General features: G+C 40.5%; 2 protein-coding genes and 1 long non-coding RNA gene across 3 annotated transcripts in view; 1 reads left to right on the forward strand and 2 right to left on the reverse strand.

Annotated features, from left to right (window-relative positions):
• Positions 1-821, reverse strand: part of LOC138015225 (uncharacterized) — a 21397-nt gene extending 20576 nt beyond the window's left edge. Inside the window, exon 1 of the transcript XR_011125522.1 lies at positions 753-821. The gene's annotated coding sequence lies outside the window, so the exon portion shown is untranslated. The remainder of the gene's footprint in view (positions 1-752) is intronic.
• A 1476-nt stretch (positions 822-2297) lies between these two features.
• LOC138016345 (vascular endothelial growth factor D-like) lies at positions 2298-8906 on the forward strand. Its single transcript, XM_068863500.1, has 4 exons — positions 2298-2457; positions 5039-5171; positions 6269-6490; positions 7998-8906. The coding sequence occupies exons 1-4, from the start codon at positions 2401-2403 to the stop codon at positions 8462-8464; spliced, it is 879 nt and encodes a 292-aa protein (XP_068719601.1). The 5' UTR covers positions 2298-2400; the 3' UTR covers positions 8465-8906.
• Positions 8907-12542: 3636 nt separating this feature from the next.
• LOC138015456 (uncharacterized) lies at positions 12543-18009 on the reverse strand. Its single transcript, XR_011125559.1, has 3 exons — positions 17803-18009; positions 15462-15569; positions 12543-12787 (listed from the first exon to the last, which is right to left on the reverse strand). It is a non-coding gene; the product is annotated as an uncharacterized lncRNA (long non-coding RNA).
• Between the last annotated feature and the right edge of the window lie 910 nt (positions 18010-18919).

Here is an 18919-nt window from a genome sequence, read left to right on the forward strand (position 1 = left end):
TGCTCGCCTCAAAAATCACTTATTCTGCCCGGAATTCCTCCGGCAGAATTTACCCACACACTTCCGATATTCAACGGAAGATCCTTTTAATTACCTGGCCTCGGTTGTTCGAAAGGTGGATAACACTATTCACCGGAGAAATTACTATCCAGCGGATATTGAACATTAGCAGAAATAATTGAGTTATCCAGAGGATAATGATTTATCCAGTGGATAGCGCTATCCATGGACTGGGGCCTCGTACGTAATTACACTCTGGATTTTGAGCTAATGCCCATTAAGGCAAAGGATAAGGTGTTTCGCCTAAGGTACCCTTCCATTTTATATTTTTCCAAACATCCTTTCTCAGAATCTGATGCAAACAGGTTTCCCAATTGTCTCCGGAAATGGCTACCTATTTCCGTCCGGAGAGATAATCGGACACAGCCGACTGAACTTTTCCACTGTCACGGTGATGATACGGCAAAAAAGACGACGAGGGGCGATTTAGCTTTTCACTTTCAACATTCAGAGGTCCATAACCTAATTTATGTACAGCTGCTGATCTACTGATGTGCACCTCTCAGCAATTGAATCAAATGTTGAAACTAATATGAACGGGACATACGACTACCCGCTGAAGACGGTTTATTTTTGTCGATGTAAATTAGTTTTAAAGCTAGGCTACCAGATGCATTTGCAGTTTCAGCATTCAATAGAACCAGTTAATTAAACTTAATCCTTGCGACCAGGTTATCAGTGATACTGCTTACCTCATTTGCCTGTTCAAATGTTCAAAGACCTTAAATAAAAACCAGGGAAAGAACGAGGTAACGATGTACACCGCATTACGTACTGTCCGCATGCAGAGATTTGTGAGGTCACGTTTCAGACGTTTCGTGATTTTTGAGCTCCCATTTCGAGCGTTTTGGTATTAATCTGCATGCAGACTGTCTTCATGATAAAGGTTATAAAGATTTTTTGGGCTGACGTTTCGAACGTTGGCCCATCGCAAAAGCGAATTGACGAAGCCATTCGCTCTACACTTAGGGGGACGAACTCAGACTTGTATGAGTGAACTTGTGGCTTTTTGCAGCCGTTCACATGAAACCGGGACGAAATGCTTGGTGTCTGGTTTCGGAACGAAATGATATGTTTTGTCTAATGAATATTTGACTGACTCAAAAGCGTACAGGCTTGAGATTTCCGGACCTGGTCTGAGATTTGTTGTCATTTACATGAGAACGGTACGACCTCAGACCGGTTCGAGAATTTCTCGTCTTTCGAGACGAAGTCATCTTCCCAGTCAAGTCAGACAGGTCTGAGTTCATTGCTAGGTCTTATGTAAACGCATAAAAAGAAATGTATGGAGGCCGAGAAGAACTCGTGAAGGTCTGAGTTCGTCCCTTAGCCCTCGTCCGCGCGGAGAAACGCTCGAAAGCAAACTCACAAATCTCTATTACCGCGTGTTCAAGTTAATTTCTCTATCAACTCGTTTGATAAAAGCAAATTTTGAGACAGCTGGCTCCCAGACTCTCGCAATGATAATATCATTTTTAAACTAAAGCAGGGAATGTGTTAGCTAATACGGAAACCATTGAAAACTCAGCTGCTCTCAATGAAACCAGTTGACCAGACCCTCTAAACCAACAATTACTGATGAATTAAAGGTTAATTAAATAATCTTCTGTTCCCTTTCAGCTTTCCTGTTTCTCTCTTGTATTATTTTTTGCAGAAACATCCTGTTTCCATGAACCGAACATTTTCAAACGGAGCACGATTTTTGTTTTGTGAAGAAATGAATAACCTTTATTTGAGTGTCAAAAGTGATGTACATTTCTTCTAGCGGTCGTTCTTTCTCTAAAGAAAAGAACTCCTGATCGCAGGTTAACTCTCCGATAATTCTCCCCTTAACAATTTGGTGCTTTGTATTAAACCTAGACACTTGTAAAAATTATCTGACCTTCTCCCATTCATACCGCATCGCTTTCTCGCAATGAAAACCCTAGCCTATCGGGTTTTTCCCTCAATTGTCAGGCCAAGTCAATTGTCTTCCTGCGTCACAAACTTCTTGCATCCATGTGTTTGTGTTTCTTCTATAAGAATCATTATTTACAATTTTTAAATTTATTTTCAGGAAGTATTTATTTTTCCTATGTCGACATGCACATACCAGTTATACGGTCAGTGCGCTCAGACACAAGGTCGTGCTCTTGAAAAAACAGGAAAACAGGAAGTCGAGTCAAGGCCGGCATCCCGTTTCGTTTCAGTAATTTGGTCATCCTGGTCAAATATATCCCCTGTGACGTAGTGTTGTACACAATATTTAAATCTTGCAGCGAGTGCAAATAGATCAGTCGAACGCTGACAAGACCAAGCTGAAGAATCGATCCTGTTTTCGCTGAAGAATACTACAGCAAAATGAAGGCAGTTTTAACTTTCACTTGTTTGTGTGTCGCGTTCGCCAACGGACTACAGGTGAGTTTTTTTTCACCATGCATAACGTCCGCTTATGCTGTACAATCATTTCCGACGGAAATGAAAAAAAATCTTCCAAAATTAAAACTCATATTAGTCAGCTATAACTTTCTTTGTTATTTTGTCGGCTTAAAAGCACACTCTTTGTTTTCAAGAAGCGATTCTGATTTCTGACCGGCGCATTGAAACCGTGGATAATTGAACAAATCTATTTAACGGTTGCCCGTATTTGAAAATATAAACAAAAAAGTGATTTTAATAACACATTCTTATATTTCTGTAATAGCAAGTTAACCGTGGTACTGTATCTTTCTTTCCGAAGAAGGGAGTTATCGGCTTCGTCAGTTGAATATTCTTCTCTCGCTTTGACTTTGGAGCATTAATGCCTATCGATTCCAGCTCTTTCTGTTTAGACTCGACGCGTTTAGTGTTTACTCAGCCGCGACAAGTTGAGATTTCTTTTTTGTAATTTATGAGCAACGAGGCTGTGTTTCTATAGTGTTTCTTTTTTGCCAAGTATTCGGTTATTACCTTAGTTTTGAAAGCAAGTGTTCATATGTCAATCATTGACTCTGCAGGATAAATGTGGAAAATATCTATGAGTGTCTGTTTGAGAGTGTTTTTGCAGGCTGTTACAGTAGTGGTTACTGAACCGATACTCTAATTATTAATAGCACAAAACAGCGTCGTCATTTAACGAGGGGGTCAGTTATACATTCCTTTTTTGTTTTTCTGCACTTTAAGTAAACTACTGTACGTTTCCTTTTAGCGCGATACTATAGATGGGTTGCTAAAACAAAACAACTGAAATCTGGCGTGCCCTGTCTTTTGCAATACCTGCATTTTCTGAATTCGTAGTATGACATTGAATTTAACAGTGGGGACGCCAAAAAATGGGAACCTCTTTTAGACTGTATGTGTTCATTGTGATTTAATTATCTTTAATTTCAGCACGCTTCCTTTCCACGCTTCTTTTCTATGTCGTAGTAACATTAGTATTAAGTAAATAGTGTGTGTAATTGTGGCGGTTATTGTTAATGCATTGAAAATGTTAGTAAGAAAATTTATTGTTACGTACTATCAGACAGTCCAAATGTGATGTCGTTTAAGATCAGGCTTCAGACACATGAATATCTTCTAAAAATAATTTCTTTTTTTTTTTTTACATCGTTTTTGTTTTTTTTTTTTTAAATCTTAACTGAGGAGACTGAAGATAGGGATAACCTCAGAGTCTTCCTTTTCATTTCATTTAAATTTCAATTGATTTTAGTTGATTTGAATAAAGTATTATTCTATTGGAGAAGAATGGTGCGTGTAGAAAATTTTTATGTGTCATTTCAAAGTTGCTGTGGTATGCACTCAAACACGATTTTTGACCTTGTTCCGGCAACCGGAACTTTTGAAATTGGATATCGAAAGTAAGAAAAGTTCCCCTTTCATTTGATTGAAACCTTGGTTAGCCTTATAAAGAGATAGTATGATTAGGCGTTTGGATTTTCCAAGGGGTGATTAATAGCTTAATAATCGAGAGGAAGGGACTGAGGTCAATTCTGTATATTTTAACTTTCACTCCGTAATGTTAAAAGAAGTCTTCTTGAACAGAACAGATCCCATCGAGGGCTATGAAACGTCATCTGAAATTATAACTTTATTGGGTTATTGTAATAAATTTTTGATAGTTTCAAATCATCCGGGGTGTCAAATTTGTAGCGACTTCTTGGGTGCCGGTATTGAAGTGGTTTAAGCGACTTGGAAGTTACAGAAGAGATAACATTTGAAATTTTAACTTCGGGTGCTCTCGGTCTCAACATAACCCTAAATTTCGTTCTCGGGGCGAAGAATTAGGTCGAGAAGTGCACGCGCGGAGCGTGTACCGCTTTTTCTCTGCCGTTCTCGCTGCTAGTCGAGGACTGAGGATGTCTTGACAGTGACAAAAGCTCCCTGAAAGGGAAAGAGGCAAAATCGTCCGACGAAATAATATGCCCCCTTTCCCCAATCTCCTCTTCTCTTTCCGTCTTTTACAACAACAACATCTATTACATTAAGTACATGTCCAACCCGAAAATAGCAAAGCTAATCGAGTCGGTTGGAAGCAAATGATTTACGTTTGGAAGACAAAAGGAAAAACGCAAATTACAATTGTATTAAATTACGCTAATAAAAATTATATCAAATAGAAGTACTCCAGTTACCACTGAAGCAAAATAAAGTAAGTTACAAGACTAAGAAGAGGGATGAAATTTACATTAACAGAAGTTTATATATAAATTCATGCAGTACTGTTTTAAGTTTCTGGGCCTCATCAGTGCAATGTTGATGGCTAGGATGGAGGTTAAGCTCAAAAAGCCACCCCAAATGCCCCACACGTGTGGTACATCTAAGACATACCAGAGTGCTCAAACTAGCGAGATAGTGAGCATGCGCAAGGGTGTTGACTCGATTCCATGTTTTATTTTCTTCACCATTTTTCGCGGCTTCCCATTATCAAACCTCTAGAAATGACTATTGAGCGAGGAAAAAGAGATAAGATGAACAACTCTAGGGAGACTGAAGTAACTTTCAAACTTTGTACGCTTTTCAGTTGGGACAGATGAAATTAAAAGTGCCATCCGATTTGAGCCGTGTCATGGCAGATGTGACGTCTTTGGAGGAGTTTTTGCGTGCAATGTCAGTAGATCCGGACATCATTTCATATCTTAGCGAAGGTGATGGAGGTAAGCCAAAATTGCATTGTTTTTCAACTATCTGATTTCAGCTTGGTTCTAAACAGCACTTCGCGTGACTGTGGTCCACCCCGTGATTCTGCGACTTCGCGGAATGCAAGTCTGACGAGTTTTGTCCAAATTAAAGTTCTTTTGCTCGTTTACGTTTTGTGGAAAAGTAGACCTTTGAATTTTGAGCACACAAATGGGTAGCGGGGAATACAATTGATACTAAAAGACAAAAGGCCAATTATTAAATCCTCGACTCGAATATTACACCTTCAGCGTTCTGGCCAGGGTTGCATTGCTCAAAGCATGGTTAGCGCTAACCAGCGTTAAATACAATGGAAACCTATCCTATAGGTTTTGATACCTCTTAACCAACGATTAGCGCTAACCAGGCCTAGAGCAACCGGCCCCTGATTGGCCCACTAAATTTTCGCCATCACATTATATACCGTACGCGAAGTGTTGTCAAGCTGAGAAATTTACCGACCAGGAGCGAAACTTCCAAGAAAACAAATGCTGAGAATTTCCGGTTGATTTTGACGAACTTCAAGTGTGTTGCTGAGAGTAATTGTTAAACACTCTGCAGAAAGCAGTTTTGGATTAAGGCGAATAAGGACATATAAACTTTGCTAATTCGCCATTCTGTAGATTGAACTGACGTGGCAACGCGCGAAGCAGATGCGAAGAATAAATCATCACCATGGATATCGATAGCCGAAGCGTCACCTTAGTGAACATGCGCGCGTCTAACAATGTTGAATGCGATGCGGTGGCCAAACGAATGCAACATTGTTGTTCAGACCGAAGAACAACATAAATGTTGGATGATGTTGAAAACAATGTTTGATGGAAATCAAACTTCGTTCAACAACATCCAACATCATGCAACAACAATGTTGGATGATGTTGCACCAACGTGTGGGATCCGTTTGGCAAGGCCTTAACGCAGGCTAATGGCTAGTTGTGGAGCGTGCAACTGGAACTACTTTAGTAATAGGACGGACATAAGTTCGACTCCTGCGAAGGAGCATTGGGATTTTCTCTGAGCATCCCCGAGTTACCATAAAAGAAACTAATCTTATCATCTTTTTTTTCTTTAGCACAGGCACCTGTCCATTTGGGCAAAATTTTGCCTGAATTGGATGCTTCTGATCTTCCGCAAGTGCTTCTTGACAGTGCACCATGCAAGGGACGACCTGAACCCGTTGAAGTTCCTCAGCCTAGAGAACCGAATAGTTTGAATTTTCCTTTGTTCGTGAACTTGCATCGTTGTCGGGGAGCGTGCACTGATAGACCATTCGAAACAAGTTGCGAAGCAGCAGGTATGCATGTCACGACATTGCAGTTGCAAATGTTATAATAACGGACACGCTGGGGTAGGGACGAGACCTAGTAACGTGGAGCTTTGCCATGATAGCGACAAGGAGAATGGAAAAAAAAAACTTGAAAAGAAAATAAACACTTGCTCTACATATCCTACCTATTTTGCCATTTATGCGATTAATAGTGCGGTAAAATGTTGTCAAGGTAATCTTAAACTGGATTGGCAGAACAGCTGGTGAAAAAAGTACAGAAAATGGAAGTTTTACTCTTTCAGTTGTGCTCACTAGCTTGGTCGTCCCACCTCAAATTTCGTGATTTGTCTGACTTATGCAAAGGAAGGGGATGAAAAATGCTTAACTGCTGCTGCAAGAATACGGGACTTTTTTTTACTCACAGGGACACAAATCTAGTAATTCGTGGCCGCTGTCAGGGAGTTTTAGAAACCACGACGGCTACAGCGACCAAAACGTCACTTCAAAATTTGAGTTCGAGCTATCTCAAGTGTTTTACGATTATTCCATGGCCATCTTTTCTATGTGGTACAACATGAGCGAAGTATCCTTCAACTAAATTGGTACGGACGGATTTGAAATAAGAGACAGCATGAGAATGCGCACGTTGTCGTCAGTAGTTATTTTGACGAGTGCGGGAGAAAAATGTACGAACTGAATACGAGCCGCACGTGCAGCCCGATCATTTTTCCTATTTCAACCAATAATATTACATGTCTTTGGCGTTGCCCTTTTCATATCCGTGTTCTTTTCTTAAACTCCCTATAGTCCTTGCTTGAATAAGCTCCCAACGGATACCGACACCAACACCACCATCGCCACAACTGACCCAAAACCACATACTGATATCGCCGTTGAAAAATCACAAAGATCGGATTTCACTCCTTCTTTTGACTATAGGCGTTATCTTGGCAACTCTGGAGTTTGGGAAGTCGGATGGGAAGTGGTAGGGGAAGGAAGAAGAGGGGTTTAGAAGTGCTTAGTAGGAAGTGGTGACAGAGTGGTGAGAATCAAGGTTCAAATCGTGGACGGATAATACTCTGAGAGAGACCTCTGAGAGATTCTTTATCGGGAGATCTCCTGTTTTCCTCTCTCATTAAAAGCAAGTTTTATAACCCCATTAGATAAGATTTGAGCACGTCACGTCGTTTTCTTCGATATGAAACAGTCTTTTTCTGACCATTTTCTTCGAGCTGGTTATGGTAACCCATGTTTGCAGGTGATGTAAAATTCATAAGAAATCTTAATTAACTAATGGAATACTTTCACCAGTCATTCGAGAGACAAACAATTAAACGAGCCAATAAAAAAAAAAGGAAATGAGGAAGCAGTCGCCATTGAAGGCAGGAAAAAGTTACTAACCGTACCAATCATTTTCAGGTTTGCGTATGATCGCGGGCGCCGGCCGGAGAAAATGAGGCGGTTGTTTTAGAAAGTCGCTGTTCTAGATTGGTTTACCTAACAGGTTGTTTTTTTGTGTTTTTCATCCTCATAGAAACACAAGACCTTGCCCTTTTTGTAAGCAAAGTGACTTGGCCTTCTGGTTCATCCAGCTTAAGTGAATTAATACAGAAACTCACTCTAGTCCGCGTGACAAACCATACTAAGTGTGGGTGCCAGTGCACAGTGAAGCCAGAGGAGTGTGACAAAAGAACCCAGATTTACTCCAAAGAAAACTGTCGATGTGAGTGCAAACCAGGCGTTAAATCATGTCCCATCAGGTATGTGTGGCATCCGGAAAAATGTCAGTGTGTCTGCGAACCCTCGGCGATTCAAAGACGTTGCAAGAAGCGTTTCCAGTTTGACCACGGAAGTTGCAAATGTGTATGCAGCAAGAGACCTTGCAAGAATAGAAAGAAGGTGCGAGATCCTAGCGATTGTCACTGCAAATGCCCACGATTCAATTGTCTTCGCGGAATGGTCCAGGATCGCCAAACTTGTGATTGCATTGAGAGAGGTTGAACATTTGAAAAATGCTATTTCTGACAGTTGTAGCCTGCGGAATTGGCAGAAATGGATATTTTGACGGCACGGACCAGAGGACTGGGTCCGGTTGTCTGGCGGGGATTATGGGTAGTTTGTCGTACAAATAGTGATCCGTTAGGGATTTGAATCAGTCTAGGTTCAGCTTTCTTCGCCTACTTTTTTCTTAAATTTTCCCCTTAGCCTCCATAGGGTAGTGGCACTTGCATAGGGTTTGGAGAATACGTTCCCTCATTCCCGAAGGGTTTTGAGTTTTCGTATCCGGCAAGTGCCCAGTGTACTTTTCCTTTAACAAGTTTTTAGGAGGTCAGTACCATTAAGTATGCTTACGTATTGTTATGCTAGAGCGGAGTTTGTATGCATATGGTAAGCAAAATAAACCGGCTTGTGGCGCTTGCTGTCCTACATGGCCATGTATCTACACAGTTGTGTTGTGATTGAGTTAGTCGTGTTGTGTCTGATTGGATAGTGGAGTCAAAATGGAGCGTGGACCAGGGCGGTTGTAAGCCGTGCGTTACATAGTCAGTTTGCCGGAGAACAGCAGACCCAAGTTTTTCGAATGGTGGATAGGGCTATCCATTGGATAAATCACTATCCACAGGATAACTCAACTGGCTTTGCTAGAGTTTACCCGCTGGATAGTGATTTATTCGGTGGATAGCGTTATCCACCTTTTGAACAACCGAGGCGCTTTCCTTTTGAATAGAAATACCGGGGATAATTTTCTGCTTAAAGGAACAGAACAAATTTCCTCAAACAAAATATGGAACAGGACGAGTGTGTTCCTTTTGAGACTTTCCTTTTTTTTCTCAAGAGACTGGATACTAATCAATCATGGCTGCTGGATTTGCGATCATTACTTCATAAGTAGTGACCAAGTGGCAACGGAACAAACTGACTCTTACCGGGGTGATAGACGGTAGTCAGTCAACTGCAAATTTCTTTATTCCCCTGGGTCTCCTGGCATGACTGCATTGACGCAGTCGTCAAATCACAGTCACGCCTCCTTCGTGTTGACAAAGTTCAAACACATTTGCAAATCCTTATATTTTTGTCGGTCATGCTCACACTGAGCTTGGGGGACCTGTGGTGGGGTACGCCATGTTTTTCTTTTTTTGAAGGAGCATGGTACTAGCGGGACAAAGCAAATGGAAAAGGATTTTCCGATCATTCCGGGAAAACCGAGAAAAGAGAAATACCTCTGAAGGTATTTCTTTTTTCCCGAAAAACGTTCAGTGGAAAAGTCTGTTCCATTGACTTCTTTCATAATGGCGGCCAAATAATATTCTTTTGTTTTAATGCTCATAAGCCTTTCTGTCCTCGCTACAACGAGCAAATTTAAAAAGAATATTTTTTAATTTAAAATGAGGGCAGTTGGTCTAATTAACATAAATACAAAAGAATATAAAGGTGTCGCCATTTGTGAAAGTTGTCTATTTGATTTACCACCTGATCAATCGGATTTTCCGTACAAAAGGAAAGCGCCCCAGGTCTCTGGTTACAAGACACTTGTCGGAAAGGCACTTAATTTAGGGGAGAAAATGAAAATTGTAAAACCTCAAATTTGGCTATTTCATGTTGTTTTGCTGACGACGGCAAAGAAATGGACAAAAGTGAAAAATGCACGTGCAGGGCGTGCAAAGCTATTGTTTTTGCCCACGTTCCCGTTGCCGTCGCCGTTGTCGTTGCTTACATCTTAGATCTTAAATTCCCTATTTTGGCCACAACTTGGATTTGTCGTTAAAATGCGATCAGGCGTTCTTTTTTAAGGTAGGGCGCGAAAAGTACCTCTCTCTATAGAAGTGAACGCCTGATCGCAGGTTAATAGACCTCTTTACAATTGTGTGGTTAGTTACCTGGCCTTTAATTGAAAGTGAGGCTGATGTTGACCTTGTTATGATACAGACCTCCCTCCTTTTGTTATGTTAATGATGTTTTGTCATGCTAATTAGTAAGGATTTACATGAGAAAGGCAGTGAGGTTTCTATCAAAACAAGGTCAACTCCAGCCTCAATTTCATTCAAAGGCCAGGTAACTAAGCACACAACTGTAAAAATGTATTTTCTATAGGAATTGATTACGGAACGTCAGTGCTCACACTTTGTTTTCTATCTCACCTTCGTGTGCATTACTGTTACGTAATACTTGTCAAGTATGCATGATTTCTGTACCACATGGGAGTAAGGTGTCATAGCATGTACTGCTATATAGTCCAGTAGCCGTATGCTTATTTCACTTCTCGCGTCACCAATATAGCTTTACTGTATTCTGCTTTCGTCCAGTTCGTTTTTTTGTAAGCTATGCCTGGAAGCGGACCGGACGATTTTAACGAAGAGCCAGATATTCCCAACAATCCGCCAACAGATCCTCCCACATCGCAAGGGATTGATGAAGTGCTCTCTCTCTTCAAGACATATCGTGAAAATCGTTTGGAACAGAAGGGCGAAGAGCTCGAACAAAAACAAAAAATCGATTTGCAGGCAGAGAAGTTCAAATTCAAAAGTAACCAAAAGCAGTTCGTATTCAACGCCGAGCTTGAAGAATTAGTAGGAAAAATCAAAGAAGCAAACGCCCAGAAGGATCACAAGAAGGTGGCTCACTTAACGGACCAAGCCAAAGCGCTGTTGCACAAGAGACAGAAGCTTATCAAACTCGCAGACTCGAGTGAAGCCGGCTGGGACGCAGTTCAAGAATACGAATCCCAAGATATCGCCTCGGACGATGAGGACGAAGAGAAAATTCGCAATGCTAAAGCCGCAGCTAATAGGAAAAGGAAACAGAAAGAAAGAGAACGACAGCAGCAGGGCAATAAGAAGCGTTGTACAACTCCCAACCTGGGCACGCCGGATCATCATCTTTTTCGTGGTATTTGTATCGCTATTGTTTTTTACTTTATATTCTTCCTGTTATTCACTCAGGTGCTTTGTTATTTTCTCGTGTTATATATATTGGCTCTCCGTGAGTTACCAACCCATTTGACTGTGGTTGTCGTGTTGTGCAAGTTCCTATAACGGTTTTGAAAAAATTTTCATGTGTGCGAACGCAGTGAGTTAAAATGAAATGGCCTATTTGTCGTCGGCCTCGGTATTGCCGAAGTGAACTTCAGTTCATCACTCGTTGTAAATCGCCTTCTTCTTTATGTTTGATTTAAACACTTCAGGGAAATTTTCTTGTGAGCTATCAGCATATTTTAAGGGTAAACAAAGCATCTACTGATTAATTTGTTGTCATTTGATGCATATGTATATATAGATATAACGTTGACACACAAGTAGTTACTTGTTTGGATTGGAATGCTTCAAAAGAAGAGTGAACATTTGTGAGTGAAATATGAAAATATAAAATGTAGAATTAGAGGAAATTATGAGTATCACTCTGCTCAGTGGCTATTACTAAAACACGAAACCGAGTCCCACGGACTAATGAAATGCACCCTCTATATTATCATGATACCCGTCACGGGTTGTCGCCAACCGAATGGGGAGTCAGGTTGGTTTAGTGGTCATCAACCGTGTCTCCCACCTCTGTGACCCAGGTTCAACTCTGGCCTCGGGTCGTATGTGGGCTGAGTTTTAGTCGATCTCAATCTGACTCCGAGGGTTTTTCTCCGGGTACTCCGCTTTTCTTCCCTCCTCAAAATCGACTCCCGGCCTATTCCATCAGGCTGTGGTGCTGTGCTCCGAGGTCATACATGGGTCGTGTTCAGGGGCTGAGCGCCTAGCCGGCAGCACAGCTCCTTCGGCCCGACCTTGTTGAGCTGCGCCCTTAGTAATTCAGGTTCCGACTGCGAGAAAGGACGATTAGCAGATCAGATATTATTATTATTATTATTATTATTATTATTATTATTATTATTATTATGAAGTCCCATCATCCCCTGCTCCTCCACCTCGCGTGCTCCTCTCGCTTTGCCGTGTCCTACATGAAGACGACTGGGAATGAATCAGCGTTGTATCAGTTGTTCCGTTTCAGTCACATTAATGATTAGCGAGTTTGATCCATTTTAGTCGGACAATCGTTAAAGGTTGTTTATCAAGTAAACAAAAATCTGCCTTGGTTGGATTTAATAATGAGAGTACTTTCTTTTATTTCCAAAGCAATTTGAGTTACCGTAATTAATACAACACAATTTAGAGGACTTATTGATGCCAAAGTTGTGGAGGGTTATCTTGTGTTGGCCGGATTGTCTTAATTCTCACCGCCGCATTATTTTGTCACGCACTTCCTGAACTCTGAAGCACACTCCCGGAAACGCGAGGTTGTCTTGAAGTAGCACGATTCGAAGGTAACAAAGCAGGATTTCTATTTAAAAAGGAAAGAATTCAATTGAATATTCTTTGAATCATAAATTTTGAAAGAAGATCAACAAAATCCCCTTCCCACGCCCCACTCAAATTCCTTTTTCAGGAAGATGGAAAAACCACCGAGCCCGGTTTTAACATTGTTCTGCGCCTAAGGAGATCCGTAATAATGTAATGTCCTTCTGGTAGAAAAAAGTTTTTCATGATATTTAACAAAGACGTCAAGAATGTCTTAACAATTTTGTTCAGGATTGTAGCTTTTAACGTGACAGCAAAGCTGTACAATGAATTCATTTTTTCTTTTTTGCAAAAGCTGTCGGACTTCCTTATCCTGCGTGAGGCAGGTTGATCGTTGGCAGTGCACAGCAATCTGTGGGCCTTCAATATTTGTCAACATGGGAACGTTCCAAATTGAACTAATACACAAAATATGCCGTTTACCTTTCTTGGGAACTTATTCTGGTTTCATGATCTCCCCGATAGCAAGGAAGAGAATAAATCTAATAATCTTTACTCATAATATTTAAAAATATTTACATCTTTGACATACCGACCCTCTGGTCGATTGCAGACTCTCTTAAGACTGAATTATTTAGGCTAAGATTAAATAGCTAAAAAATTCGGAATTTTGATCTAATCTAAGCAGTACTAAAGGTGTCAGGAGCCTTAAAAAGGCTCCTGTAGGTGTTAATTATGCAAATCATGCATGCAAAGGTGACTCTGTCTCCGAGTCCCACCCCACCCCCTCCCCACTGGGGCGGGATGGAGATCAATTGGTTCCATATTGCTCTCTCATCCCTGTTCAATGTAAGAGAGTTCGTTCTGATGTGAATGCTTTCCTTAATCCATCTTTTTAACTTGTGGCTTTCTTGGTCGACGATTTTACTTCCTTCCCAATCCATGGCATAGTTGTTTTGACGTGCGTGGTCTGTTATGGCCAATTTGTGACTCTTATTGGCAGAAGCAGTCTGCAGGTGGATCTCGTGAACTTCCTATATGTTCGAGATCTTTTCACCCTCAGTTCTGTGTTCATCCTTCCTGACTCCAAACTGTCTGCCCGTTTTCCCGATGTAAACTTCCGTATATTGCTTGTCAATCTTGTCCTTCGCCGAAGCCGGTTGCTCGAAGCCTGGTTAGCGCTATTGAAACCTACAGGTTTCCATGGTATATAACGCTAGTTAGCGCTAACCATGCTTCGAGCAACCCGAGCTGTGTAGAAGGACTCGTCTGAGGGTGGTGTATAGTTTTATCACTGTGGCCACTCTATGGTTGGGAAAAATGCGTGTACGTTGTCCGTGAAAGAAGAGACATATGTGACAACCACTATTCCTCTTAATTTGTTCTGTGACTTGTTTTTGTTGTTTTTGTCCTTTCTAGCAGCTTTTTTCCCGTTCATCTGAATTCTTACTCTATTTATAGTCCAGTCCAGGTAGCCACTCATGTGAAGATCGAGCTGTTCTTATATGCTCTTCGTCTTTTCTACGGTCTGACACCTTTGGCGCTGCTTAGTTTTGCAAAAGATAGCTGTCAGGCATCGAAACCATCAACCACAATTCTCTCTGAAATTTTTTTGCTATGTTTAAACAATTCGCTTAATTTATTCTATTGCACACTGTTTTGTGTATGGTTTCCAGGCCATCTCTGTAATAGCCATGTCGTTTTGGAATTAGTGTTCTTTTTGAAGTGTCCCAATCATTCCATTAAAAATTAAAACCGGAGGAGAAATATCAACAGGTCCAAAAGGATCTACATTACGTAATACGAAAAGCACAGACAATGTAACAGTTATGAAAAAGTTGCTTCAGGCATTGAGTGGTAAGAAAGAAATATGCAAATCTCTAAAGTACAGCGGCCGTGTTCAAAATGCCACCGCTAGACTCATTATGGATATATCTAAGTTCTCACAAATAACACCAGCTCTCTACGAACTATTGCCTATGGAATCAAGTTTAGTTTTAAATTCTAGTTCTCACTTTAAATACAATTATGGTGAGACTTGTAAGTCTTCTCGGATAAAGACTATAAACTGTAAGCGTTGTCTCACAGTCTTCGTTGATAAAAAATTGTCTAAGACATTTTAAATCCTTCACTCCTTAGCGGTTCCCCATTTATATGTAAAATCTTGCCACGCACCAAAACATAGCATGCGGTTATATAACTGATATTATTATTCATTCAAAATATTTCCCCGTTTCTGATTGGTTAAAACCACACGCATAATTCACCATAACCAGCTGCTGTTCACCAAATTTGGAAAGAAACTTCGTCATATTGAATCAATGACGTCAAAAGTGCAGCCCGCTGCAGATTATTGAACCGATGACGTGAAAATGACGTCAAAAGTGCAGCCCGCTGCAAATTATTGAACCGTTGACGGAAAAAAGCTGGGAACGAGATTGTGTTATTTTTGTTGAACAGAAAAATGGCTGCGAGTAGGTTTAGAAATTTGAGCGAAGAAAATAATATTTTGAATGAATAATAAAGCAATTATTGAATTCGACTTCCGTAGAATATGAAGAATTCTGCAGATCTCGGACTGCAGATTCTGCAGATCTCTGCAGACCTCGGCCTTCGGCCTTGGTGGATGACACCCTCCTCGACCTGCAGAATTCTTCATATCCTACTCAGCCTCATTCAATAATTGCTAAATACCATCAATGATTGCTTTTACTTACCGGGACCTCATCTGGAGCATTCCGTAGGAAGTGATCAGATAATTTTTTGAAACAAAAGTGTTTGTCCTCGTTTTGGTCAAGACAATTGACGAGCTTTGTCAAACTCTCCTGGAAATAAACATAAGATAGAGATACAGGTTTTAAGCTAGAGCAGAATTCTGTCAATACTAAATAATTAACGGCTCAATTCCTTTGTCTCTATAGCCAATAGTCTTTGGAATACTTTACCATCAATAGCCAGAAATACTGATACTGTGAACAAATTTAGTACCCTATTTTATAAATTAGATCTTTTACCATTTTTGACGGTATATCGACAATAGCCACAATATAAAGTTTGTGCTGTATTTCAATTAGGGAGCTTAAGCACGCGCGTTTTTGAGACGCGAACGGCAACCGGAAGTAAGCTGTTTTCACTTTAAATTGTTTTTACACAATCACATTTACATTGCTGAGTATATTTTCCCCATTAGAGATGATAAGAATAAAAATCTGGGAGACACCACTGTCCTGGCACGCTAAATGCTCTCTTCCAGTTGCCGTCCGCGTCTCAAAAACGCGCGTGCTTAAGCTCCCTAATAATTACTTAAGGTGGGTAGACAGGAGGGGCCATGTTTCAGAGAAATGATGTAGCAACCTGCTACAGTGTACACTGAAGCGGCACGTAACAGGGACGTGCAGCGGGGACATTTAACAGAGACAAAATCACAACATGTGCACACACATGAAAATATTGCGGGTACATGTTTCAGGGATATGTTGCAGCGACATGTTCCCTCGTGTGCACTGATATTTTTATAATTGTGCAACACCAATTTAGGGACTGGATGTGTCCGATGAAGTTCAACAAGTTGAACTTCATGGAACACGTCGCTGCAATATATCGCTGCAACTTATCCCTGGAACATATACCCCAACAGTTTTCATGTATGTGCAAATGTTGTGATTTTGTCTCTGCTACATGCCCCTGCTACACGACCCTAATGCATGTCACCTCAGTGTGTACTACACAGTGACCTTTTTGTCGCTGCAACATGTCGCTGCAACATGCATGTCCCTGCGACATGACCCCTCGTGTCGGCCCACCTTTTGTAATTGCTCGCGGGTATTGTGAACGAGTATGTTAAATGCTCGTTGGCGTCATGTAGGTAAATGACTCTGTGACATATCTACAATAACCTTTCTCAGAGACAGTCACGTTGGAGGCAGTGACTCAAAGGTTGAACTCCGATTTTTCTCAACCTTAGAACAAATTCGGAGTCAGGCGAGGCAGATGGCCGATAGCAGTTGATTTATCGATACTTTGATTAATCGGATATTTGTATTTTCTTTTTTTCTTTGTCTTTTCTTTACTAACAATTCCTACTTACCAAGAATATTAATAACTGAAGGGAAATAATCTCCAGTAGATAGACAGACATTGCGTTTTAAATTTTCCATCGAGACGCATGTTCATAATATTCACACTTGTTATTTATTTTTGCGAAAATCAGTCAAACTGAAAGACCCCTTCATGTTTTTTGTGGTTACTAAGTGGTTCAATAATCAACAACTATTCACTGAAGTGGAGGTGGCCAGGTGACACTGAGGTGAATACACTAAAACAGTGAGATAATATAGCACAAAAAAGTGATTTTAACTCATCTATTTCTGCAAAGATTACAATATTTTCGAGCGCAAATCCCGCGAAAGTTGCTCGGAGGTGAATAGCAAAGGATATCCCGAGTTTGAGTAGCCAATCAGGGCGCGCGCTTAGCGCTATCCACTGTTTTAGTATATACTAAATAGAGGATATTACATGGCCGCGCGGGGAGACGAATTTTATCTTCGAGTGCTGAAAGTATCTCTCACGAGTGAGCAAAGCGAACGAGTGAAAGATACTTTCAGCACGAGAAGATAAAATTCGTATCCCCGAGCGGCCATGTAATGTTCTGTTTATTATATAGATATTGATGAAATGTGTCGATTTAAAACAACTTATTTTATTCATTTTCGATAAAATGAAAAAGTGTTCAGCAACCACTAAAACACGCATGTTGTGTAACATGAAACGAGATATGAAAGTTATGAAAAACAAATCATGAAAATGTAAAATTTGCAATAAAAATGTTAATGCAGTAGAGAAGAATTATATTAGAGCACAAAAGTATCGTACAATGAAGAGGAAGCTCGCGTTTTATTGGCTAATCTTGTTCGTTTCCATGACGACAGCTATATCCTTACATGCGTGCGGTGAAGATATGATTTTTTAGTAAAAGGAGAAATCCTGGTATTTCATCAGTATCTATATAATAATAAGAGATATCTCATTACCTTTTGGATAACGTTTTAGTTCACTTACCGAGAAATCGTGCATCTTCTTTCCCTTCTCAGTCTCCGTGTCGTAAACAGGCGGATTATGAACTTTGTACGCCGCTCGTGAAATTGCAAGAATCGTTAGGAGTAGAACGGCTAAGATCACTCTCATATTGGCTGCGTTGTGAATAAGGCCTTTGCTGTAAAAATCTGATTTCGGAAGAGACTAAGCAATCGAAGACAACTGGGCAACAGCTTTTTGATATGTGTTCACCTGATATTTAAATCCTCTAACTTTGAGCTGTGACAGCAATAATGATTACAGCCGCTTTCGTGATTGGTTCACAGGACAATTAATCCAATTTAATATACTTTCAACAGAATCAATTGACTTCAATTTCGAAAGTAATGGAGCTGCATATTTGCTATAACCAACGAAAGAGTAAGAGGGTGAAAACAGCAGCGTGGTACCTAAGAGAAAGTAGTCTAATTTTTGGATTAAATGATCCAAACAATTGGAAATATACAAATATACAATAAGGACGGTTGATTAATTAACTTTAGAACTTCCATTTTGACCATAAAAGTCATAAATTTAGGCTGTATACGGAGAGATCCACTTAAAACGAAGTTGTTAGCATAAACGTGAGTGGTAAATAAAGTGCGCTGTGTTGTATATTTCAGTTACGTAGTAAATCGCCTGTCCCCTATGACGCGCGTAAACGTCGTTGCTTGAATTTCTCCTCCCCATGAGAATTCAACAGCTGTGGACGTTTACGCAGCTGTTTGCAGATAACGCTCAGAGTCTCCAAGCAAACAAAAACGTGCAGAATAAGTAAAACGGTCGCACGACTATAAGCAACCTTTGACTGTCGAAAACTTGGCTTCGAGAAACAGACCATTGCGGTATGCGATAAACATAATGCTCTTCAGTTCAATATTCGAGGATTCTGTTTCGCGTAGGCGCAGCCATTGAGAGAACAGAGAGCTTTAGCAACGACGACGGGAACGGCAACGAGAACGTCATCACAAAACATAAATTCTCATTATTGTAATCACTTCATGACTATTCCAAGTTTTTTTAACGCGAGAATGGTATGGCAGTCCCTCAGGAATAAAAACGTTATGAGCGGCGCTTTTTGTAGGGGAGAAGATGAAAATTT

This window comes from Montipora capricornis, chromosome 9, assembly GCF_036669925.1.
Source record: "Montipora capricornis isolate CH-2021 chromosome 9, ASM3666992v2, whole genome shotgun sequence".
Lineage (NCBI taxonomy): Eukaryota > Metazoa > Cnidaria > Anthozoa > Scleractinia > Acroporidae > Montipora > Montipora capricornis.

Bases quoted from the DNA above. Each gene is read 5' to 3' on its own strand.
- LOC138016345 (XM_068863500.1), top strand. From the start codon at position 2,401: ATGAAGGCAGTTTTAACTTTCACTTGTTTGTGTGTCGCGTTCGCCAAC. The intron at 5,172-6,268 runs GTAAGCCAAAAT...TTTTTTCTTTAG, and splicing joins TCTTAGCGAAGGTGATGGAG to CACAGGCACCTGTCCATTTG. The intron at 6,491-7,997 runs GTATGCATGTCA...TCATCCTCATAG, and splicing joins AACAAGTTGCGAAGCAGCAG to AAACACAAGACCTTGCCCTT.